The sequence below is a fragment of the Dermacentor albipictus genome, chromosome 6, assembly GCF_038994185.2.
Source record: "Dermacentor albipictus isolate Rhodes 1998 colony chromosome 6, USDA_Dalb.pri_finalv2, whole genome shotgun sequence".
Lineage (NCBI taxonomy): Eukaryota > Metazoa > Arthropoda > Arachnida > Ixodida > Ixodidae > Dermacentor > Dermacentor albipictus.
Genome location: NC_091826.1, coordinates 91,048,651 through 91,074,487, shown reverse-complemented (window position 1 = coordinate 91,074,487; position 25,837 = coordinate 91,048,651). Strand labels below are relative to the sequence as shown.

The 25,837-nt window shown below is 46.8% G+C and overlaps 1 protein-coding gene across 1 annotated transcript; it reads right to left on the bottom strand.

Annotated features, from left to right (window-relative positions):
* Nucleotides 1-19,480: 19,480 nt before the first annotated feature.
* LOC135912418 (uncharacterized) lies at nucleotides 19,481-23,443 on the bottom strand. The gene is made up of 3 exons (XM_065444874.2): nucleotides 22,913-23,443; nucleotides 21,629-21,836; nucleotides 19,481-19,875 (listed from the first exon to the last, which is right to left on the bottom strand). Exons 1-3 carry the CDS (start codon nucleotides 23,441-23,443, stop codon nucleotides 19,481-19,483), a joined length of 1,134 nt encoding a protein of 377 aa, XP_065300946.2.
* Nucleotides 23,444-25,837: the final 2,394 nt, after the last annotated feature.

Genomic DNA, 25,837 nt, shown 5'->3' with positions numbered 1-25,837 from the left:
GTGAGTCATTTATCAGCTGCATTGCAGATGCCCTAGACTTCTGCAAGAGAGTCGCTGCAGCAATGGTGGAGTCCAACAAAACCTGAAGTGTCATGAAAGAAATAGTGGATGATACTTTCAACGCTACTTGCAAAGAATCCGCAGTCCGTGACTAACATCATCTCTCTAAGCCAAAGCTACGAGGAGCTCCACAGGCAGCGCTCATTGACACGTTGCCCTTCATTGTGCAATGAACACATTGCTGGTTTGGCTACCACCTCCGATCAATCACCTCTGCTAGCAGAAATGAAAGCGTTTGTCAGGAAGTTGCACGCCAGCTCTCTTTGATGACCATCGCTCAGCCGCTGCACATAAAACAGCCTACCTCAAATCTTATGCTTCCGCTCCATCACGCAATCGAGCAAGAAATTGCCGAGATCTTGCCAGACCAGCGCCAACATCTTCTTGCGGCTGCACCACTAAGCTACGCTGTAGTTGTTGCGACGCCCCGACAGGTCGCGGTAAATGCACCACTCGGCTATGCTGAAGTCGTTGCAAGGACCCAACCTCTTTCTCCAGGTAGGCCTCTCCATTATACCAACGCCGTGGCTAGGTCCCGATTGCAGCCTGCCATGCAGTCATAAGCAGCTGCCTCGTACTATGCATCCTCTGGCATGGACAGGGCCTGCCCCAGCAAAAACCGGTGGTGTACTCCCGACAACTCACCAATATGCTTTGCGTGTGGCTACGCCAGTCATTTTGCACACTTTTTTAACCATGTGCAGCAGTAGGCAGCAGCGTAGCGCCACACCACTAGTGAAAAGCCAGGCAACCATCTATGTTACGACTCCCCGTCGGCTATGTCGCCGACACTGTGCCCAATGCCAACTACCTGCCATTCACTGTCACAAATTCGGCCTCAACCCCTAACTCGGGAGGAGTAAAACTAATTGTCACAGTCGTAGAGGCAAGGGCTGAAGCACCGTTCAAATGTGAAAGTCCTCAATGCAGACCCTCAAACATTTTTGTTTTGTTGACGTTCGCAACTCGCGCATATGCACTTGGGGAAACAGGAGCCACCGTATGTGTTATGAACACTAAGCTTTGTAGCTTACTTCAGAAAATTACGCTGCCCCTTTCTTGGCTGTCCCTTTGCAAAGTTAGTACTCAGCACATTAACTCCTTCGCGGCTTGCACTGCTTGTTATTGACAACATTCTATACAACATAGAATTCATCCTTCCCCCGTGCTCTCATGACATCCTTGGCTAGGATTTGCTCTCACGCCACAATTCCATTAGCCAACGGCATTGTGCACAGGCCAAAACAGAACTCTCGCCACTGTTAGATTTACTGCTCAATGAGAAATCTTCACTTTCGAGGAAACTACTCGTCCAAGACGCCACCACCTACGTTCCTCCTAATGCATCAATGGTCGTGTCCATGTACTGCAGCAGAATTTCAGATGCTCTTGCACTACCGTCTCCACTTATCCACTTGACAACTCGGAAAGGTCTGCTGCTACGTTTTGCGGCAGTGGCCATCACACAGGGCTACAGTACCATTTTAATTTGCAAGCCATTCCCATACCATGTTATGGGGCTCCACAGGGAATGTCTTATACCAATGTAGAAGTACTCAACGACGTACAAGTTATGGACATGCCCGACGACAATTACTCTGCTAGTTACACTGCGCTCAGTGAAGTTTTACATCTGACATCGCCCAGTGGTATGTTTGGTCCTTGTATTGTCGATGGCCTTACACTGGTCCTGCATTTGTAGCTTTTGTGCCTCTTAGAAGAATTTTGTTCTTTCGATGTTGGGCACTGTTCCCTGAGCCGGACGTGAAGTGTTACACACTGTACCGACACCGGCTCAAAAAACTACCACTGCGGCAACGTCTGTATCGTGCATCTCCTGCAGAACGTCGTGTAATCAATGAACAAGTTAGTGACATGCTTTGCCGCGAGGTAATTTGATCTAGGAGTCCATGGCCATCCTCCATCATCCATGTTATGAAGATGGTTCCATGCGGTTCTGTGTGGACTACCAGCATCTCAACAAGATCACTTGCAAGGACGTCCACCCTCTCCTGCACATAGATGTGACTGACAGTCTACAAGGTGCAGAATTCTTTTCATGTCTCGCTTTGCACTCAATGTGTTGGCAAATACCTATGGAGGGCGCCGATCGGCTGAAGACAGCTTTTGTCACAGCCGACGGCTTATATGAATCTAATGCAATGCCTTTTGGACTATGTAATGCGCCCGCCACTTTTGAGTGCACAATGGACACAGTTCTGCACGGCTTGAAGTGGCACACGTGCTTCTGCTAGCTTAATGATAATATTGTGTTCTTCAGACGCTTCATACGCAATTTTGCCAGCATCATATAGCCCCTGACCACGATGTAGGAAGATGAGAGGTCCGCCCAAAGGTGCAGCGGAGCCGCCACGTAGAAAAGTTGTTCCATGTTCGCCTTCCCTATACCAGTAGGCGTAAATCTGTGGGGTGCCACTTCAGTCTGCTCTACCATGAGGCCATGTTTGACATCGAAATGTCTTTGTTCCTGTTTTGGGTAACTATCCGCAATCCTTGACAATTTTCCTTGACCATGTGAATTTATGAGGTGCGAGCAACCATAGAAGCGATGGAGAAAAAGTGTTTCGCCCCTCGATGCACGGCAGGGTACAAGTTGTGTGCCGGAAAACTTTCGTACTCTGTGCAGAAAGAAGAGCGGCTTTGGGTTTGGAGGAATACCATACCATACACTGCAATCTACTGACCATCTCTGCAAACGATACTTCGAGGCACATTTGGTGAACAAAACCTGGGAAGCTGTCTATAGTGGTAATGTCTTGCTTTGCGCAACCTGGAAAGCGCCCCTCTCCAGATATACAGTGCCCACTATATTTCCAGACTGCCCAATTGAGCTATCAGTCGAAAGAGAAAAAAAAAACGGTGAAAGAGGCCAGCTGAGAAGCATGACAACACCGCACCTTTCAAGAAGCACCGTAAGCAAAGCAAGGAACCCACTGACTCGGTTTTGCAAAGCGATGTTGCGGATGAAATCAAGGGTGGCACAAGTACTTCGGACATGCTGTGGCATGATTCTGCCTTGGTACCCTTGGCAGAAGTGTGAACTTTTGATTAACTGTTTGAGCGCCTAGCCCGTGTTCTGCTTCTATCCACAACTTGGCGCTTTCACAAACTACACGTTGACGAGCTTCCTAATGTTGTGTTCTCTGAATTGCGCCAACTTCAAGAATCGCAGTGCACCGCTGACGCAAGCCACATAGTGACACGGAAACTTGCTGAAATTTAGCGACGCAAAAGTGAAGGTCGTCCTGATGGGAAGCCAGGCTCCTTGGAACTGCTGGGAGTCAGCCAATAGGTATCGACCACCGAAGACATCACAAGCCTACTTGGAAACTTAGAGAGGCTCCACCTTTGCAGTGGTGAACCAACGACTTAGCAGCAACGGGCTCCTTACTTCGTGATCGTCCGAGAGAGACGAGGCCTTCACAAGGCTTTGTCTTTTGCCAGCATCTTTTTTCGCCGTCATGACTTATCAGCCCCTGCAGAGGTCGACACAGACGCCAGTGGTGCTGGCCTTGGCAATATTCTTGCCCAGCGCAAACAAGGGTTTCCTGAATATGTTGTGGCTTATGTAAGTCATACGCTTACGAAAGCTGAGACAAATTACCCTGTGAGAGAAACATAATGCCTGGCCATCATCTAAGCTCTAAGTTCCGGCCTTATTTGTATGGCCGTCCATTTGATGTAGTTACAGACCACCTTGCACTACGCTGGCTGTTGTTCTTGAAAAATACCTCGGGCCATTTTGCCCAATGGGCACTTTGCCTGCAGGACTAGAATATCTGCATGCTGTACCACAACAGACGCCCCTGCACATTAAGGAAGAGCTCTGCACTATTGACAATTTTATTTGCCTGAGTGGCATGGGTGGTTTATCGGGCATGGGTGGTTGTACTACTCAGTGGAGCAGCCACTTCGGCCATATCTGTACTCCAAGCAACCGAAGAGTGCTATCAGGATCCCATAGATTTTCTCATGAAATGTTTTGGAGGTGAAAGTATAATTGTTCATGAGCACATTAGAAGCCTTTGAGATCCGAGGCCAGTCTCATCATCTTTGGATGTCAGGGAACTTCGAGATCTCTATGACCAAGTCTCAGTCAAAGCTCTTGGCATAAGCCTACACGCACTTATTGTTCCATGTTACGGGACTCTCTTGTGAGTCTTGCTATCAGATTTGGCGCTTAAATTTCACGAGCTTGGCAAGCCAACGACAGCGTCCACAGTGGTATCAACGGTTCAAGCAGAGACTGACTCAGTGCTTCGGATGACGAAATGAGAGAAAGTTACAAAGTCTTCTGGAGTACTTCCATTACCTTAAGTGCCGAGAAACAGTGCCAGCATATGCGCTTCTGAAAACGCAAAAGTTGTCCAGAAAAATAGACATCGCGATCTGTGCAGCATCGCATGATAGACAGTGAACTGACACTACAACAGTTCGAGAAAGCAATAACTAACAAGGACGGTTGCTATCACGTTCTACTTCCTTGGAAGAAAACGGAGGACTTGGCAGACAATTTATCTGTGGCTACTAAATGCTTTGGCATTGTGATGCACAAGCTCAACAAAGACCACTCACTTTTAGAACGGTACGACGACACCAAGACTGCAACTTCAGATCACGGCGTCTTGCCAGGAAACACGCCCTGCAGTGCTGTTGAAGTACTGCAAGTATATGTCCCTGACATATCGTGCCATGTGACTGAAGTTGTGTGCCCTGGTGCGGGCCACCTGCATGGGTGGTTGTACAAGTAATTGCCGCCACTGCCCGCTCTGTCGTTGACCCAATGAGCTTACTGAATCCGCATAATCGGGCCACCAATAAAAGTCATCACTCCCTGTGCGCGCATCTATCCGGAAGTTGTGAAGCACGCACAGTGCCTTCACCACCTGCTCAGCATTTTCTGGGCTTTCTCCCATTGGTCTTCCGAGGATCCTCCACCGGGTCACCAGGATTCCAAAAGCATTCTCGACACACCTTCTGCATGATGCACAAAAAGAATGTTCGCGGTAAATAATGAGCCTTCAGTTCTTACAAAGCAGTGTGGTAAGCATTTCAACTTGCCTTGCTCTGCTGAGGCGGTAATTGAATACCCTTTTGCTGGCCTCCAATCCTCGACCTGGGTATGGCCTCAAAAAATCAGTTCTCAGCTGGAAGGCCTCATCCCCGATAAAGACACAAGGAGCTGGCAGGGCTGTGTTCGGTAGTGGAAGGTCCCGGGGAAGCTTCAGCTTGCCTTTGTCCAGTAAGTGCCCGAATATGGACTGCTCGAGCACTCCCCCGTCGCTCTGCTTGCCGTATGCACCCACGTCAACAACAACGAACTTGTAGTTGCTGTCAACCACAGCAAGAAGCACAAAGGAATAAGTGCCCTGCAATAAACAAGTAATCACAAGAGTGTACCAGAATGTTGTGGAGAGCATGTACTATCGGCGTCAAATGAAAGTTGAACAGCGGAGCGCGTCGCCCAAACATCAGCGAAGATATAGTGCGCGCCGTCCAGTCATCACCATTGACAGGCGCGCACATCCGATTTGGCCGCACTGCGCGACCCCCCTCTAGTGAGATAATTTCGCTTCTGTTCTGGTTCTTACATTTGAAAGGGAGGATATAAAAAATAAAAACGAAGCTAAAATATTGCAGTTTACGGCGAGTCTTGTCGCACAGAACGCCGAAGCCACAAGTGCTGTCAGCGCGAAAAGCAGTCCGCGTGGTGCAGTTTGCACCGTCATCGCCCGCACCGCGCACCGTCATCGCAAGGTAGATTCGCCCGCGCGGTTTTGACGGTTCCTTCGTAGACAGGCGGGACATCACGTTTGTGGAGCCGCTACCGATTTCTCTGGTCTGCGCCCGCTGCGACAGGGTTCCTGCCAAGGTCCTAGAGCTTCCCTGCGGCCACGCAGTGTGCGGCTTGTGCCGAGTCTCGCATCTGTTTGCTTTACCCCGCGGCGGCGTGTGTCCTCACGACGGGCTCCGGTTCCACGATTGCGACGTCGAGGTGCGCAACTACAGCCTGGAGTACCTGCCGCACCTGCAGGTGTACTGCGTCCACGCGCGGCTCGGCTGCCCCTTCAGGTCCGAGCTGAGCCGTCTGGAAGTTCACTACAACGAGTGCCGCTTCAGCTCCGAGACGTGCAACCTCCGCTGAAGGGACGACGTCCCGGTGTACGGCGAGCAGCAGCATTCTGTGTCCTTGCAAGCTCTGATGCAGAGTCTGTCAGAACAGAAGACGCGATGAAGCGGCGCCTCCAGGCAGGACTGCTGGACCTCTTCTATAGGATGCTGTTTTGTGAGCTGCTAGTGCTATACTTTCATAAAGAACTACGTTCTCTTGCACTACGCTTCCCTCGAGTGATGATTGCACGCATGTTGTGGTCGGCCGGCGATGGCCTTGAACATCCACGTGCACGAAGTGTTTTGGCATTGGAATTCAGTGTGCAAACCGCTGGGAAGTGTTTTCTTTTCTCGGCGTCATCGGAGTAGATTGAAACAGCGCGCTTATAATTCGTGGGAATTGGGACATACCAGGAGAGGCGTGTAGGTTAATTTAAGAAAACCACAGATGCACGCAGTCTACCCTCCTGGTGAATCTTCAACCGCCGTCCGAATGTCGGAAATGTGATCGCTATTTCGTAAAAGGCCAAAGTATGTTCATTTTTAGCTGACAAGCTCAGTGCATGCAAGATGTCAGCTCAGAATTACGTCGCTACGTGCCGCGGAAAGAGCTTAAACTTCCGGCTAAACCCAGTTTGCCCTTCTCGTAGGCGCCGCGCTCAAAGACGGAGGGAGGGGGAGGCGTGGCGTATATCAGCAAGTTCGCCTATGTACAGTCTAGTGCAAATATGTAGAGACTACGAGGCGGCAAAGTAACTGAGCTTCTTAAATAAAAGTATAAAACTAAAGGTAGCGACATTCCTTCCCGCCCGGCCTCTCCTGACCTCGCATCTCGCGCTTTCCCTCGTTGCTCGCCCTCACTGTTTGGACGTTCGTTCCTGGGTGCACGGGCTTCGCCCACAGAATTACTGAAAGTGAGACATTAAAATTGTTGTTGGGGGATAGCACATGGATTTTTAACGGCTTGCTTATTAAAGGAGTACTGACACAAAAATTCGAAGTCGCGTTAACGTGTGAGATCGATTTATGTGCGCGCACACACACATCGCCTGCAATATATAATCGGTGAGTATAGCTTGGAACATATTTAAAATCAATTTGCAGAAATGGTCCGTGTTCGTGCGCGGCGGTGCACGCTTAGAATGGGACCCGCTGCAGACCAGCGAGCGTGCCAGGTGTAAACGGAACCGACCGAGCTTAGAGCAGTCCGATGATCTTCCACCAACTGTACGTATCCCGAATCCTGATGCTGTCCCGACTTTTGCCTCGGCTTGTGTCCTGCTCCGGAATATGCTTCATTCCCAAAGCGCCCTCGACGAATGCCTCGTTCTACTTGTACCGGTGCCTACGCATATTGACAGCTGTCGCTAGCCGCACTTTCCGAATCGTTGCTTTGTAGTGGATCCAGTCAACTGGGGTTGGCCAGGTGGCGACTGCCCCGAGCAGGAAATGGTCGCCACTGGACGACCAAAACAAGGACGGCGATGATGGTGAGGACATCGTAGAACACGTGCAGGAGTAGCAGACGACACGAAGCCCACAAGCGCGTTGCCGGGCGCACATCCCTGTTTTGTGCGATCGCGTGTCCAGCTGTGTTTACATTCCTGTTTGGCCCATCTGATTGCTCTCTCAAACCGAAACTTGGACTGGTCGCTACAAACAAGACTCCAAATAATTACCTGTCGCTCTATGAAGTCAATGCTGTTTCGTGCGGTGGCAGGATCGAATCCCGGCCACGGCGGCCGCATTTCGATGGGGGCGAAATGCGAAAACGCCCGTCTACTTATATTTAGGTGCAAGTTAATGAACCTCAGGTGGCGGAATTTTCCGGAGTCCTCCACTACGGTGTGCCTCATAATCAGAATGTGGTTTTGGAACATAAAACCCCATATTTTTCTTTTTAATGCTGTTTCGTGCGGTGATTATTGGGTCATTAGCTACTATTGCAGCAGAAGAAACAAAGATCGAAAAATTTTGTCAGTACTGCTTTAAGTGCTGTGCTAGGAGCGACGATGATTGGTTGAGCATCTGAACTATTGTCGTCATTTCATCATGGCACTCTCTGCATGCAGGGAAACTGGTGCTACGCCTTTATGACAAACTGGTGCCGCTGGCTCTCAAACGACACAATCACAGTGAACCTGTACTTCATCTGTAAACAAAGCGTATGCAAGCTTGAAAATTTCACATGGTAATGGTTTCCATCAATGCGCACCTTCCCATTTTCCGAAGTTTTCAAGTCAATATTAGTAAAAAAAACTTTTGCGCCACTACATTCTGCCGAGGCAGCGAAGGATAGAAAACCTTCTCATAACAGTGAAATTCATTTATACTTGGTAATGAACAGCTTGTCCTCGTAAAATGGATTTGCAGCGCCTAATAAAGGCATGGACTCACAAGGCTACGCACACCCAGTAGCACAACAGTAATGCGAGTAACGTTTTTAGCACGATGTATGACAGCACACAGCCTACGCACTCCATAGCTTCATACATTTGTTGACGACAGCGCAACCAGGAAACTGAACGAACACCAAGAATAGCACTCGGGCATAAGCTTACCCATTTCTGAGCTTCGTAACCCGTCAACAAAGAAAGCAGCTCCGTTCGTACCAGTTTGCACCTTCAGCACCTTTAAAATCAATGCTTAAGATAAAATTTGGAGGACGATAAAGCTTCGCCTTTAAGAGAAACGTACTGTCCTTAGCTGAACCGTAACGCGTTGGGAAATTTACAAACTGAGCAAGTTCATTGTTCCGTGTTAGTTCAATGAAGGCCAAGTGAAGTGCCGAGGCGCTCGTCTCTACAGGATAGCGGTCACGCCAAACAACTTCAGGCATGTTAAAATCGCCCCCAAGTAGAATAGTTTCCGATGATAAGACCGACAGTGATCGTGCAAGCCTGTGAAATGGTTCTATGCTTGTTGAAGATGGTGGCCTGTAAAACGATCCCACTACAAGGCTGTTACCACCAGAAACCAATATTCTGCACCAAATACATAATAACGAAACATTACAGTATAACGGTACACTTCTGATTCTGTCATGTTAGGGTTTCGGCGCGAAATTCAAATACTGGTGCTTCGACCTTCATTTTCTAATCTAATATTCGAAATATTATGTTGAAATGACGTCCTGCAGGGTTCTCAAACAATGCTTTATTAGTCTACACTGATTTATTGTTTCGCTTTAGTGTCCCTTTAATGTTTCCGCAGCCGTGCACTGTGCGCGTGGCGCTAGTTACCAAGTTTGCTTTAGAAAAATTTGCCGCGGGAGAAAATGCCAAGTGGTTCCTCGCATCCAATAAACAAGGCGGCATTGCAACCTCCATTGCCATGTCTGTCCTGGGAGATGTTGCTTTAGAAACTTGCGAGAATGGTCACACATGAGAGACTCTTGTGCGACATGTAGTGCGTGCTGCAATGAACGTCGCTTTGAATAAATTATGTGGTTTGCAAAGTGACATGATTCAAAGCACTGCACAAAAGAAGACTGCAGACAGAAAGATGAAAACATTAAGGAATGAATGAAATCGATCGGTTTTAGCTCTGTATCCCAATACGACCATTTGTACAGACGCACTTCTGACTCCCGTTTAATATCATGTCTTAATGTCTAAAAGCAGCCTCAGATATTCGCGCTGCATGCCTTGAAGCTGCAGAAAACTATTTTGTACCTTTTGTACTCAAGTGCGCTGACACGGGTCGTCCAATAACTTACTAGACAGTTTTAGTATAGCGTACGCTATTCCATTGCGGACGCTAAAAAATAGCGGGTCGTCACTGCGCATGCGCCGTACGCTAAACGAAATAGCGGGCATAGCGGGCGTACGCAACGCAAACGAGTTAGCGTTCTCGGTTTTGCGGGGTTAGCGGAGTGGTCTCGCGAAGTCTCGCCAAGGTGAGAGCGTGCATTTCAAGATGGCTCCTCACAGTGCGAGCAACGTTTTGATCATGAGCGCAGCGGCCAAAGGCAATCCTCGCGTGCGCTTTTCGTCTGCTGACGACATCGAGCTGCTAAGCGAGGTAAGGGAGACCTGTCCTTTCGGGGATCAGAACGGATGGGCCCTGATCGCAGCTGTTTTGAATGCAGCAACCGGCAAAACAATCACAGCACGCAACGTCCGCGAACGTGCGGAACTGATGCTTTGGCGCTACTCATCGAACGACCGGAAAAACCTCCGCAAGTGAGCTGATTTGTTCATTATGTGAGGTATACTAATATGAATTTTAAACTGCAAGTGTAAAAATGTTATTCATGACCTTACAGATCCGGCACAGAGGAAGAGTACAGTGAGAAGGAGCAGCTTCTGCATGAGATCATTGAAAAAATGAAAAATGAAGGCTTAACGATTAGGGCACCGCGGCGTTGAAATAACGGTGCAGTACCACAGCCGGCTCGTGGGCGCCTCACGTCGACGCAAGAAGCGGTACGACGCTCTGCAGCGACAGCGAGAGACGCTGCCGCCGAAGCTTACACGTTGGAGGACGATTGGGACAACACGGGTACGTAGTAAAGACTGGATGTTGCCGTGAGGAATCGGGATGGCATTTTCTACTACAGCGTATATAATTTTGCACTGAACATGTAATTCATTTGTTTTTAATTTTCATTGTTGTGTACTTACAAACATGACTTGCAGCTGTGAGCGAGTCGCCATCACAGTTGTTGAACAACATGATAAACGGTGACGACAACGCCTCGGCTGAACAACAGGAGTGCTCGCAGTTTCCAAGCACAGCGAGCACAGAGAGTACAGCGCCTGCTGCATCTGCAATCTCGTTACGCGATGATCAAGGGGCATCAGCTGCGCCAAGTGGCAGCATTTCTGACTGTGCTTCGCCCAGAACGACAGCACGAAGCGAGCTACAGCGTGGCAAGTACCATCACCATTATCTCACAATTTTTCAGTGAAAAAATAAGTGTATATAACTGCAGAATTCCACTTATGTGCCGATTCTATAGTTGCTTTGCGAGCAACAATAATGTTGCACAATAAGTTCAGTGTTGTTATTGTGCCTGACATACGATACTCACCAGGGGTAGTAGCTAACGCTGAACTTATATGAGTGTCAGTTCCCTCATGTTTTTACCCAACACAACCGTGAAAATACATAAACTCTCGGTAACTGGAACCTCAAGGGTCCAGAGAAGTATGTTCCGATAAAAAGGGATTCCATTTACTGAAAGAGGTGTGCAGAAGTGGAGCACTATGTCATACACACTTTTACTAATGTTAGACATTATAAGAATAAAGAAATGAATGTAGCAGCTAGCTTGTCCCATGGTTTAAGCGCAGCAAGAGACTTCTGGTTAGTCCAGGGTTCACTCATTTTCATTTAAAGGAGACATCGGCGACGTATCAAAGCAAAAACACTGCTCTTACTGCTTGAGTCGTTAGCTGAATTATCGTGAAGTCATGCTGTTGAAGTCTAAATTATCAAACAGTGCGCTGTAAGGTGGCCGAATTTTCAGTTCTTACTCTGGCCATCTATGGGGCATGTGGCTGTATCACCAAGCTCTCTGGACTGCACATGCTATTCACTATCTATTATATTTTTCTTTGCTTGAGTCTTAAGGATGGCCCTCTATGTAGGAGATAAGTGTCACAAAAATAAAAACCAAATTATGGCTTTTCCTCACAAATTTACTTTAAACCTTGCTTCTGTTCCGTTAACTGAAAGTTGCACAAATGTTGGTTCCAATTTACGCGTGTTCTCGAATTGTCCAAATAAAAACTAACCAATATAAAGGCTGCTGTTCTGTGTAAGCGGCAATTGCGTTTAAGCAATTTCCATTAAACGAGATTCCACTGTAATTTTATACTTCACTATTATTCAGAAATTATGATTACACACTATAAAAAATAGTCACAACAGCATATGAAGTTCTTGACTGTCACAAAAGGCAGATGTGCTAATAATTATAGATGTAATGGTATTTTAATACACCTCAGTCATTTTCTGCTATCCTGTATGCATGGAGGAAGATCTTCTGCACTACATAATTTAGGCTTTGAAACGTTTATTTCAACTGCCTTGATGCACCCAACTTTAGACTATTTCTAGGGCTTTCTATCTTTCTGCTCGGTAACCAAATGCTTGTGTGTAGCCTAGCACAATCACGATTACTCACACAAAAGAATCATTACACATTTAAATCATGCGATAAAGTGTTTTCTTGATTGTGCTAGGATGATGGCAAAGTTGTTGCAAGCTTAACTCTTTGCGACTACTTTTGTTTGCAGGAAAGAGGAAGCAAGAACAGATTATGATTTCCTTGAAAAGCGTATGAAACATGAAATGGAAATGAAAGACAAAGAGTTTGTGCTCGAGACAAAGCGCATCACCCTGGAAGAAAGCCGCCTATCGTGGGAGAGGGAGCGGGCACTGCTAGACGCCCGTTTAAAAGAAGCTGAGCTGGAGCAGAGGAAGGAGCAATTGCTACAGTTGAATCTAATGCAAGAAGAAATGAGGAAGGAGCGAGCAGAAGAACGCCGCTTTAATGCAGCACAACAGCAAGCTGTACTTGGCGTACTTGAAAATATTGTGACAAAGTTAAATAACATAGGCTAAACATAGCAAAGCATGTACTATCGCGCTCAGTACGATGAATTGTAAATTTCCCCTGTGTTGTCCTTGGTGTCTTTGTTTGTTGGCTTCTTATGATACGATTAATAGAAATTGCGCCCCTTCGTTAACCCACTTCATTCAACGGAAAAGCCTTGTAGCTTATACTGAACTGTAATTTCTGGTAACAAAAATGTTTTGATTTTTCTAACACCGCACCACTGTCCGTGTTTTGGGCACATTTGCTGGCTAGGTTTGAAAGCAGCACACACACATAGACATGTGGAAATGTGAATGGTGCTCCGAATACTGAAACTGTCATTGCACTTTGACATATTTTATTTCCATATACACCTTCAGGCATGTCTAGAAAAGAGATCGGGGTAGAGGTACAACAATCATTCTCATCATGTGAAGACAAACATTAGCTGCAGTTGTAACAATGCACCAGGCGCACATAACAAATACATGTATGTACTCTAACATTTCGTGAAACACAAGAAAATTAACAGTAATATGGACTCTGATAACGGAAATCGTATGTTAAGAAAACTTCTACAATGTAACTGTGTGCTAAAACAAGGACAATGTACAAAGTTTCAAACATGGCACCATTGCAAGACAATATATGACAAAAACAAGGATTTGCCATACAGAGGTTGTAAGGTTTGTCACTTTCACATGACTTCCATGGCACAAAGACCTATGTGTGTACAAGGGGATATGGGACAAAACAAACATGGAATGGATTGAGCGCAGATCACAAAGGAATCTTGTGCGTATTCTTCTTGACAGTGGCAGGCAGTGCACCTTAATTCAAGCAGATCTCTCGAAGGACCTCACGTGCCCAGTTCGAACACGTTCGGCCACTCGAAGCCCCGCCAGGTCATGCGCAATCGTCGGGTAGCGTTAGCTCTTCAAGGCCAACACAGTGACATTGCGGTAACCGTTGAGGCTCTGGAAGTAAATAGTCTTGCAGCTTCTGTGCAAGAATAAATATGACGCTGCAGACAACTTTCACCCTGACACATGGCAGCCGCATGAAATAAGCACTTTACTTGGTTCTGATGTTTACTGCAAGGTAGCCACTGGAAAGTTAGATCATTTGACTAGCGATCTAACAGCCTTGGAAACCAAGTTCGGAGGGACCACGCAGCGAATCGTAAAACTCAAAGGAAGTTCAACAACGAGTGCTCTGTTTCTGCAAGGCTTGTATTCCTGACTGCGACTTGTCCGCGATGTTGTGTCTTGACATCATTGTAATTGACACGCCTACTGTGGAAAATGGCAAGGTGCACTCAGAACAAGATATCTGAAGACATCATCACAACGTTTGATGTGCTCTACCAGGTACCGCTAGGAATGATACAAGCTCCAGGTATAGTTAAGCTGCAGGCAGCGATAATCGAAGGTTAGCCGAGCGCCGTCTGCAAGCCCAATCCAATAAGTTTCGACAACAGTCTGAACTGAAGCAGTACCACATGGCAATCAGAGCATATTGTTACATATGGAAAAACACAGATAAAAGAGGCTATATACAGGGTATTTACACTGGAGCCAGGCCGACACTTGCCCGCGCCAAGGGCACAGACCCACTTTGTCGTCATTCTCGCGGCGGCTCGTCCCTTGAGCATCGCTCGATGATATCGTAATACAACCCCCTGGCAGCAAAAGCACCGTCAAGGTGCTGTTAAATATCCAAGGCACGTGGACAGTTGTAGGGTTTCAGTCGGGTGACGTGGACAATGTCACTGGTTGTCACAGCGGAGGACGCAGTGGGCGTGGCTAGAGCGATTCCGTAGGTGACATCGGTTACTTGGCGAAGCACGCAATATGGGCCTGTGTAGCAGGAAAGCAGTTTTTCACAAAGGCCAACTTTACGTGATGGTGACCAAAGCAACACGAGGGTGCCGGGCACAAAATGGACATCACAGTGTCGGAGGTCGTAAGGTCGTAGCGTTGCTTTTGTTTGCCTTGAGAGACTTTTAGATGAGTGCGCGCAAGTTGGCGAGCATGGTCACCATGGGCGATAGCATCACGGGCGTAAGCGCGAGTTGAAGCTGTGGTGGACGGAAGCACAGTGTCCAGTTGTAGCATTGGTTCATGGCCATACAAGAGGTAGAAAGGCGAAAAGCCAGCAGTTTCGAGACGGGAAGAGTTATACGCAAAGGTAATGTAAGGTAGAGCCTGGTCCCAGTCAGGGTGGTCGTCTGAAATGTATTTAGATAGCACGTCTGTAAGGGTGTGGTTCAAACGCTCAGTGAGGCCATTCATTTGAGGATGGTAGGAGGTGGTAAATTTATGCTGTATTAAGCAGGCACGCATGATGTCGTCAATGACTTTGGCCACGGTCTGTTAGCAATTGACGCGCAGCACCATGAATCAAAATGATATCATGCAGGAGGAAGTCCGCAACATCAGTTGCGCAACTAGTCGGAAGAGCGCGGGTTACGGCGTAGAGGGTCGCGTAGTACGCCACGACTGCAACCCACTTGTTTCCTGACGTAGATTCCGGAAATGGGCCGAGAAGGTCTAAGCCGACACGATGGAAGGGCTCGGCAGGGATGTCGAGCGGCTGCAGGTAACCAGCGGGGAGCTAGGAAGGCTTCTTGCATCGTTGGCAAAGTTCACAAGCGGCGACATAACATCGTACGGAACGGGCAAGGCCCGGCCAGAAAAAACGGCGACGTACGCGGTCATAGGTTCGAGATACGCCGTGGTGTCCTGCTGTTGGTGCGTCGTGGAACTCTTCTAGAATGGTTGGGCGGAGGTGTTTAGGTATGACAAGTAGGAACTCAGAGCCGTCCAGATGAAGGTTACGACGGTACAGAGTACCGTCGCAGAGGACGAAAAGGCATAGAGTGGCGCAGGCCGGAGAGTGTTCAAAACAGTCGATGAGTGCTCTGATGTAAGCATCACGACGTTGCTTGTCGGCGAAATGAAGCAGCTGCGACACAGAATACACAAGCAGCACTGGTAATATTGGAGGAGTCAGGGTCGTCAACAGGGTAACGCGACAAGCTATCAGCGTCTTGGTGCAGGCGGCCAGACTTGTAGACCACAGAATATGAAAATTCTTGTAGCCTCAAAGCCCATCGACCAAGCCGGCCTGTAGGATCTTTTAGCGATGAGAGCCAGCAAAGAGCATGATGGTCAGTGACTACGGAAAAAGGGCGACCGTAATGGTGAGGACGGAACTTCGCAACCGCCCAGACTACAGCAAGGCATTCTCGTTCCGTAATGGAATAGTTGCCCTCCGATGGTGTGAGCAGGCGGCTCGCATAAGCAATAACACGATCGTGGCCACACTGACGCTGGGCTAAGACGGCACCTACGCCATGACCGCTCGCATCTGTGCAATTCTGTAAGGGCATCAGCGTCGAAGTGGGCGAGAATGGGTGGTGAGGAGAGAAGAGTGACGAGACGAGAGAAGGCGATGGCTTCTGCAGTACCCCACGAGAATTGTACGCCTTTCTTCAAAAAATTAGTGATGGGTCTAGCAATTGCCGCAAAATCTTGAACAAAACGACGAAAGTACGAGCATAGCCCGACAGAACTTCGAACGTCTCCGGCTGTCTTCGGAACCGGAAAGTCTCGGACAGCGCGAGTTTGGTCAGGATCAGACTGTACTCCGGAAGCGTCAACGAGGTGGCCCAGAACAGTAATTTGGCAGCGGCCGAGACGACATTTGGACGAGCTAAGTTGCAGCTTTGCCTTTCGAAATACATGAAGTATAGCTGTTAGACGCTCAAGGTGAGTGTCGAACGTGGGCGAGAAGACGATGACATCGTCGAGGTAGCAGAGACATGTGGACCATCTGAAACTACGGAGCAAGGAGTCCATCATACGCTCATAGGTGGCAGGGGCGTTGCATAATCCAAACAACATTACTTTAAATTGGTATAGGCTATCACGTGTGATGAACGCGGTTTTTTCTCTGTCCATATCGTCAACAGCAATCTGCCAGTATCCAGAACGAAGATCAATAGACGAGAAATAGCTGGAACCGTGGAGGCAGTCAAGGGCGTCGTCTATACATGGGAGCGGGTAGACGTCCTTCTTAGTAATGTTGTTCAGATGACGGTAGTCTACACAGAAGCACCACGTGCCATCCTTTTTAATCAACACTACAGGTGACGCCCAGGAACTCGAAGACGGTTCAATGATGTTTTTGTCTAGCATTTTGTTCACTTCACTTTGAATTACTAGGCGTTCCGACGCAGAAACTCGATACGGTCGTCGGTGAATAGGAGTAGCATCGCCAGTAAGAATCCGATGCTTGACCGCGAGCGTCTGGCCTAAAGGGCGATCGTCGAAGTCGAAAATATCTCTGTAGGACGATAATACTTGGTAAAGGTTTTCAGCTTGCGCAGAAGACAGGTCCGTCGCAACCATTTTCTGTATCTTGGGATCGGCAGCCGAGGCTGGCACGATGGGCCTGCTAAGGTCGCAAGAAGCATCGGTCGATAAAGTTGCCACGTGATGGTCGCCGAGAGAATCAACGTTGGCAAGGCAAATACCTTGCGGTAGAATTTGCTTTGCCAATCCAAAGTTAAAGATAGGCATGAAAGTGCGGTTCACAGTAATAGCAAGTATACTGTGAGGCACGGTAACATCATACTGTAGTGGAATGTCGGGCAGAGGAGTGACGAGGTACTCGACATCAGGGACTGGTGGGAAAGACCAGTTCAATATAGGCGATTGATTTTGGCGCCAGGCGAATAAAGCCGGTGCGGCATAGGCGGCACAGGGGTGTGTCAGAAGGTTCTGCGAGAATTGGCAACTCAAGGCGAAGGGTACTGGAAGAGCAGTCAATACGAGCAGAATGCGCGCAGAGAAAATCGAGGCCAAGAATGAGGTCATGGGGGCAATGAGCAATCGCGGTGAAGAGGACAGGAGTGTGGCGGCCGGCGATGCTAACATGTGCTGTACACATGCCGATGATAGACACAGTACTGCCATCCGCAACGCGGACGACGCGTGCCGACGCTGGGGTGAGGAGCTTGTCCAGTCGTCGTCGGAAGGCAGCACTCATAATAGAAAGATGTGAACCTGTATCGATGAGTGCTGTGACGGCATAGCCATCAATGTCAACGTCAAGAAGGTTTTGGTTCGTGTGTAACCTGAGCAGAGGATTTGAGAGCAGGGTGGACAACGCAGCTTCACCTCCAGAAGCTGCAGTGCCTAGTTTTCCGGCTGGATCCGGGAGGCGATAGGCGACGGAGAGAAGCGACGGGGTTGGGGCGAACAAGACTGATGGCGTCGAGGTGAGGGAGAGCGGCTGTAGCGAAGGTTCGGGGCAGGAGCATCAGCGACAATGGGTTCATGGCGGGTGGCATAGGGAACAGAAGGTCCAAAGGGGCGGGAATGAGCAGCGGTGTATATCCGAGGAGGTGGTGGCCATCGGTTGCGGCAGTGACAAGTGACGTGGCCGATGCGACAGCAGTGGAAACAGATCGGCCTGTCATCAGGGGTACGCCATTCGGAAGGTTTGCGGTGAGACGTGGCAGAAAAGGACTGCCGGGGACGAGGAGGGCAGCTAGAGAACTGGGGAACCGTGGGTGGAGACGACGAACACCCAGATTTGAGACCCATGTTCTCGAATTCCTGTCTGACGACGGCCTGAATGAGCGCAATTGTGGTTGCTGGTGGATCGGGAGGCATCGCGGAGAAAGCTGGCAAACAAACGGCCTCGAGCTCGTGGCGAACAATACGGGTTACATTGCCACAGGGGGTGGTCTGACGCGGTCGACCCTCACATGTCGACGTAGCAGCAGTGTTGGGTAGCCGCGTGATATGATGTGTGATACGGCGGCTCTTAGCTTGTTCAAGGTGATGTCATTCTTTTGATGATGGCGTCGATGGTCGAGACGTGGCCGAAAACAAGCAAATCGAAAGCATCGTCGGCGATGCCTTTTAGCACATGCGACACTTTATCTGCTTCAGACATCGTATCATCAGCTTTGCGGCAGAAAGCCAAGACTTCGAGGAAGTATGAAACGTACGGCTCTGTAGATGTCTGAACACGAGATGCAAGAGCCTTTCTTGCGGCAGCCTTGCGCCCAATGGGGTCGCCGAACAGTTCCCTGAGCTTTTCTTTGAAACTGCCCCAACTGAGTATCTCGTCATGGGGTGCCGCCGAGATAAAAGATGACATTGGCGAGCATGATTGTGGAGATCATTGCAGAAAGGCAGCGCCGGAGAGAAGAGAAGAGAAAGAAAAAAAGAAATAGTACGAGCAATAAAATAAAGACAGTGTTTGGACTAGGCCTCGGGTGTTCATGACGCGACAGCTATTGCACTGAACTGAACCATGCACATGTTCAAGGAATAAAGAAATAAATGCAAAGTAATACACTGCAGTACAGACAAAGCAAAGTTGAGGCGTCTATAAAATGCAGTAAGGGTAAAACAGGGAAGCAAAAACTTAGTAGTAATATAAAAAAGCACTGCAGTATTCGAATGAAAGGCACTGAACGCAACAAGTGGTCTTCACTTAAAAGCAAGAATTAAACAGGAATAATGTGTTGCTATTGCACTAAATTGAACCATGCACATGTTCAAAGAATAAAGAAATAAATGCAAAATAACACACTGTAGTAGACACAAAGCAACATTGCATAACATTACCAAGAAGAAAAAAAACTCTGACCTGTGTTCGCATAAATACGGTAATTAGAATTGAAATTCTACTAGGAAAGAACTAGGCAGTGCTCACAATTCATGCAGGCAGCCTTAGGTATGACACCAGGTCAGGAGGGTGCAAACCAAAATAGGATGAAACCTGGCTGCCGTACATGCAAGTGTGGCAGTTAGTAAGGATTGTTGCTCCCTTGTACATCTGCGAAACTTCCTGTTTGAGGAGTTTCTGGTTTTTTTTTTTGTAATCAAGGAAGGCAAACTGAGAAACAATTTTACCAAATCCCCATTCGACTGCCTGTCGGACCTGGCTCATTCCATAATTGAAAGCCCGTTGGGAGGCTGTGGGGAAGGCGCCAGCATAAGGCTTCATCAGAAGTGGCCTCAATGGATACGCAGGGTCACCATACACCACGAAAGTCTCCCCGCCGACAAGCCTCTCAAGCTTTTCGTATGCTTGACTTTCCTGAAGTATGTCTGTAAGAAAGAGTAGCTATGCTATAAATAAGGAACAACTGAACTCCAATGCACAGTTGTAATTTCATCTGTACGTCATTAATCACAATGTAGAACAAGTTGTGAAGAAAGCAAGCATTAAAAGAGCACTGGCACAAAAAATGATCTTTTCTGTTACAATAATTAGTCAAGAACCCTGCTGTCACGACACAAAACTTCATTTGCTTCAGCGTGCAGCAGTTAATTATTTAGAGCCTTGCTTATAATGACTAGTCCAAGTATGCAGCTGACATTGTGCTTCAATTCTCGCATTTTGTCCGTGGCCAGTGCAGCAAACCTCGGCAGGCACTACAAGAACTGTTGCAGCGACAGTGAGAGCATACAAGCATGACTAATAACTGAGGATGACTGGGAGAGCAACAATGAAGGGCTAGGTCGTGGGATGAGCAAGAGCTTGTACAAGGCGCATAGTGGCCAACACAAACCTGTGATGCAGTGCTGTTGTTATGCCCTGGGATGTTTACAAATCCAATTTCTTGATGAGTATGTTGTGAGGTGCTGCACATTGTGTTTTTTGCGTGCACATAATTTAAAACTGCTTTTTTACATATGCTTTCAGCTATATTTGCTGTTATTATTCTGTAGATGTGTGTGTGTCAACAGGAATCGACCTCACAAGTTATCTTGACTTCGAAATTTTGTGTCAGTACTGCTTTAAGGCATTCTCTGTAACGATGCCCAAGAACCTATGCAAAATAAACCTATACATGTACCAGCTGAGAACAAGGGCTTGCATTGTCTCATTCGTTCTTCCTTGTGTCTGTGCTTGCATGCTTGCATTTCAGTAGTAACACAAATCCGTACCCAATTGTTGTACTTACAATCGTTGGTGTCATAGCATGCACTGCTGGTAATACAACTGTCGCAGTACATAACGTGTATGGTTCGGCTAAGTAATGTTTCTTGAACAAGCCTGCTGTATGTAAAATAGACAAGGAAGTGCGTGACCCTCATGAAAACAACATAAACAAACCCACATGTGTTAGCCTGGGTGCTTCTACTGCTAAGTACTGCAGCATCTTAGAAAGGTATCCACAAGAATAAGCTAGTCAAATACATGAGGCATACACCATTCATACAAGGGCATACATCCGTGCGAGCACTTCATCCATTTTACATTATAGGTATGTATACATTATCGTGTTGCTTTTTTTGTCTAATAATCGCTGCTTGGGAAGTCAGTGTATTGTTTATAACAGGTGATGTACCAAAACAACATTGTTGCACCTACGCAAGAAGACGACGACTGGTGGCCGTGTTGAAAGGACAGAGGCAGAGGACGATGTGAACAGCAACAACTCCTTTTGCCACTCTTGAGCTCACCATTGCGACTAAAATAAACGTCCCCTGCACTCGTAACCATATACGAAATTCTTTCTAACTTGTGAGTAATTATGTCAGTCCCTTTGCATTCCACGTTCGATGCTGATTTAATTAATTTCGCCTCTGAAAAAACAGTCCTCCATTCTGGTCTCTCGGCCATCATTATCACTGAAATATATCTGCACTCTGCACTGATACTTTCAGGCACATCTAAGCATCAAAGACTGTGAAGTACAGGAAGAACAAAGTGTGTTTAAATGGCTATGTAGGAGCACCATCTTGCTGATTTCAATGTGCATTGACTAGAGCACATTCTAAATTGTTTGTTGACATATACTGAGTCAAAATAAGAGTGCACAGGCTCATGGTAGCATCCAAGAAGGCAACTTACCTGCATCATGCCGCCTGCCAGGGTATGGCCCATCCAGTTGGCATATAATTCCATTAGGGCACATAAATGACTGATATTTCAAACAGTGCACCCTCTTGTGCCCCGAAAAGTATGCCTGTTGATTTCTCTTTGGGCGACATATGGGCCGAGCAGTACCGTCCACAAATGCCCAGCAATTATGGAGAGGTGCCCCTTTACTTCTGATGGCCTGCAGCAAGGGAAAAGAAATATATAAGCAAGCTGCTCTACTGAAGGTATACAAATATAACTCTTGAAATATGGCTGCTCCTATTGCATCAGAAACTACAAATGGTCATCAATGAACAAATGCAATGTATGCCACACACAGTGATTTAGAAAGAAATGCAATGCACACCACATTGCATTAGTTGTTATTGAGAATGTTATTCTCAGTTGACTCTTAGTAGGTATAATTGGATTATTTCATGAATTTCTTTGTATGCAATTGAACACAAACATACTTCTTGCTTGCCCATCTTGGGACATTTCTTTAGCACTTCACAGGTGCATGTAAACATTCATGTGATCACTTTAAATCTGCTCTCAGAGTCCCTGATCGATAAGCTTACTTCTATAATAAAACAGAAAGCACATTTGGAGTATCTATTTTGTGGCTGTTTAGTTAGTTGCTGCTGCTATTTCACCCCATAATCATCTGCAGCTATTAATACTGGCATGAAGCACCACAGTGCGTGTACCAGGAAATTTATTCTCGGGGTTTTGGTGACAGATAAGCTTGTACACAACTTCCTATGCAGATACACATGCTCAGTATCGCCGTTCAGTGAAAGAACGACATACCGGCACAATAACTATTCACTTCCAATAAGAGAACAGATTCTAGGTATCCTCTACATCAAAGACCTTGTTCTCCGCCAATCTTAGCACGACAAACTCTAATGTACTAAAGAATATGCATGCTGTGCTCACTTGCACGATAATCTGTACTGCCCAAGAAATATCCTATGTAAGCCAGCAATTATAACATTTCAGCGCTCCTTTCAACACTCAAATGCGTTTCTCCAATAATTAACACAATAACACACGTATCCTTTCACTTGTTGCCATGCAAATTATTAGGTGAGTTTTAATGAAGTGTCCGCAAATGCTCTTAGTCTGTTGTTGAAAATAACGAAAATAATGCAATCACACTTCACTTTTAGCGCTTCATTAGATAAGCTTCAGCGCTACTTTATGCTGTGATGGGTAGAGGCACAAAAATCAACACTGCTTGAATATGAACTTGAGCTGCGTGGTACTTACATTCGAAATATCCTTGAGCGAAGCACGTGAGAGCCAGTGGTGATTGTTGCAATCGCTCAACAGGTAGCCAAAGGTTGCTGTGATGTGACTGATCACCTGTGATGTTACACTAGACATCACAGATGAATGCCGCCCAAAAATAGGCTCCAAATCGCACCATCGGTTGGGGTACACCAGCCGGCGCAATGTGATGCACAAGGCTTCACAGCCAGATACCTTAACATTCTGAGCGCTGACGATCTCTTCAGGCACTCTCAGCGCAGAGAGCAGTTCTGGAATATCGTCTTTGTCAAATCGAAACTGCTGTCGAAACAAAGATTGTTCGATTTTTCCAATATCGAGCAGCCCATGACGCGAACGGTACCTCAGCAGCTCTGACTCACGGCTGCGCCTAATTTCATTCTCCAGCTCGTCTATGGAGCGGTCCCCTTTCAGATGCCGTGGTTGCACACGCGCCAGCATCAGGTCGTCGATCTCCGCCCACGTTAGCGCAGACAGGAGGCGATGATCGCTAAGAATACTTTTCGGCATGCCTAGAGTTATTCGTAGTACAGAGCACAGCGATCGCAACACAAGAAGCCGCACGCTGCGAACGAGGCCAGTAAACTCGCGAACGTGCTGCTTTCGGCTATGGTATCGCTTGGCTTGGCTCGATTAAAAAAACGTAATTGTTTTTGGCGACGTCAGACGGCACTGCAAACCACGCTCAAACACGCCAGTCGCACGTGATGCTGCTTGGTTGGGCCGCATTTTCAATAGTAAGTGTGTATTTTCCCACAGGAGTCATAAATACAGGTTCTCTTGATTCCGCGGTTGCAGCATGTAGAAAGAATAAAATAGTAGTTGGTGATTTCAATTCTCACCTTGTATCATGGGGCTATCGGTCCGATTCTTGTGGCAAACTATTGTAGATTGGATTTCAACAAATGACCTTGATTGTGTGAATTCAAGAACCCCAACTTAAGTATCCGGGAAATCGCGTTCGGTGCTAGACCTGACTTTTTCCAGTTCGGGTTATGTCATTTTGACTTGGTCTGCTATCACCTCCGGCACAAACAGCAATTAACCACCTTGCAGTAATGTTTGAAATCGCGTGCCAAATTAAGTTGGTGAATAAGCATGTCCGCACCAATATTAACTATAGGAAATTTCAAGATTGAGATCAGATTTAATTAAACAGGAAGGGCTAAGTGACAAAGTAAAGGAAGTTTGTGTCATGTGATAAGTGAGAGTTATACAAAATCCAGATTCAGTATGCAGTCAACCGAAAGCGGTACTTATTCTCCCTGGTGAAATCCTCACTGTGAACGCAAGTATAGAATAAAAGCTGCGTGGGAAAAGTTACTGTATAACCAGTGGCCACGTAATTGGAAGGAGTATAAATTTGTTGCAGCTACATTCAGCCAGGCAGTTCACAAAGCGAAAAAAAAAATATAACGCTAAACATTATCGTTATATATCACAGTATAGTAATAAAAAAGCCATATTTAGGTCTCTGCGGTCTAAACAGATTGTCTCACCACCAACACATGTAGGATCTGTTAGGTTAACTTCCACGGAATTGGTGCAGTCACTGGATGAGATAGCAAAAGGCTTAGACAGTCGATTTACGTCACTTCTACCCTATCAAATACCGGCATCTGAACAAGTTGATGAATTCACAGCGACCATATTAGAAGAATGAGTCAAAGTGGTACAAAGTCACTGCCAGCTTCAGCTCCAGGTCGTGATGGCATAACTACAGCAATGATAAAAATAATATTCTAATTGTATCCACAGGATTTGCTTAACATTATAAATATTTTCATGTCAGAATGCATGGATTTATCCAGATTGGTAAGTTGCCAAAGTAATTCCGCTACTTGAAAAGCAGGGCGATGGGTACACAATAGATAATATTATACTTCTTCTCTGATTTCAAATCTTGTAAAGTTAATCGAGAGTGCACTGTATGCTCATATCGATAGGTGGATGGGCGACAACCAAATATTAAGTGACTCTCAAATAGGATTCAGGCCCAGGTGCTCAATTCGGTGTTCCCATGTTGACTTGGAGAGTCGAATTAAACTCGCTCGAGGCAACAACCAGTACGCGGCCTTAGCGACATTAGACATTGTGATGGCGTATGAGAGTGTCGAGCACACCATCTTGATCGACAGACTTGAAAGTGCGAATCTCACACAGTGTATAATTGCATGGATTCGTAATTTCCTAAGCGGATGTACATTTTAGTGCTATAAAAACGGTTACATTCAAATTGCTTACAAAGACGCGGACAAGCGCTCTTGTAAGCGCCTTTCCGCGTCTGTCGTGTCTTCTTTATGTGCATGTGTACTTTTTGCGCTGTATGTGCAATTTACAATGTTAGACCGTCTAACTCAGCAGCCCTGAAATATATTTCTTTATAGAGCGCCGTAGGCTTGAGGTGCACAGAAAATAACTTCTCGAATGTTCCTATCGCCAACGTGGATTGGGCATTACGCTCTCCGTGACACTGTCTATGGGGCGTCGGCACTAAGACACTGCAACGGGAACGTATTTGAAGGCATATTTAATTTTGTAAGTGATACGTAGAGACGGCCATGTTAATTGCACTGGTTTGCTTTCCTCAATATGAACAAAAAAATATTAACTTCAAATTTTAAAAAAATACAGCCTGAAAATTGATAATAACAATTAGTATTGATTTAATATCATTTCTAAATTACAAAATTCTATTTCAGTGTTCTTCTCTGCTTGCTTACTGCCTGCCGATTCATGGCCGATGCCCCGTAGTGAGTTGAGCCATTACCATGTGCACCAAACCAAACCAAATCTAGGTGGTGCTGGTATGAGCAATTTCTTCTTTACGCCGGGTTAAAATTATGCAGAACCTACGCATTGTGGTAATCAATGTAGGCGAAGCTTTCCGGGCCGAATGCTTTG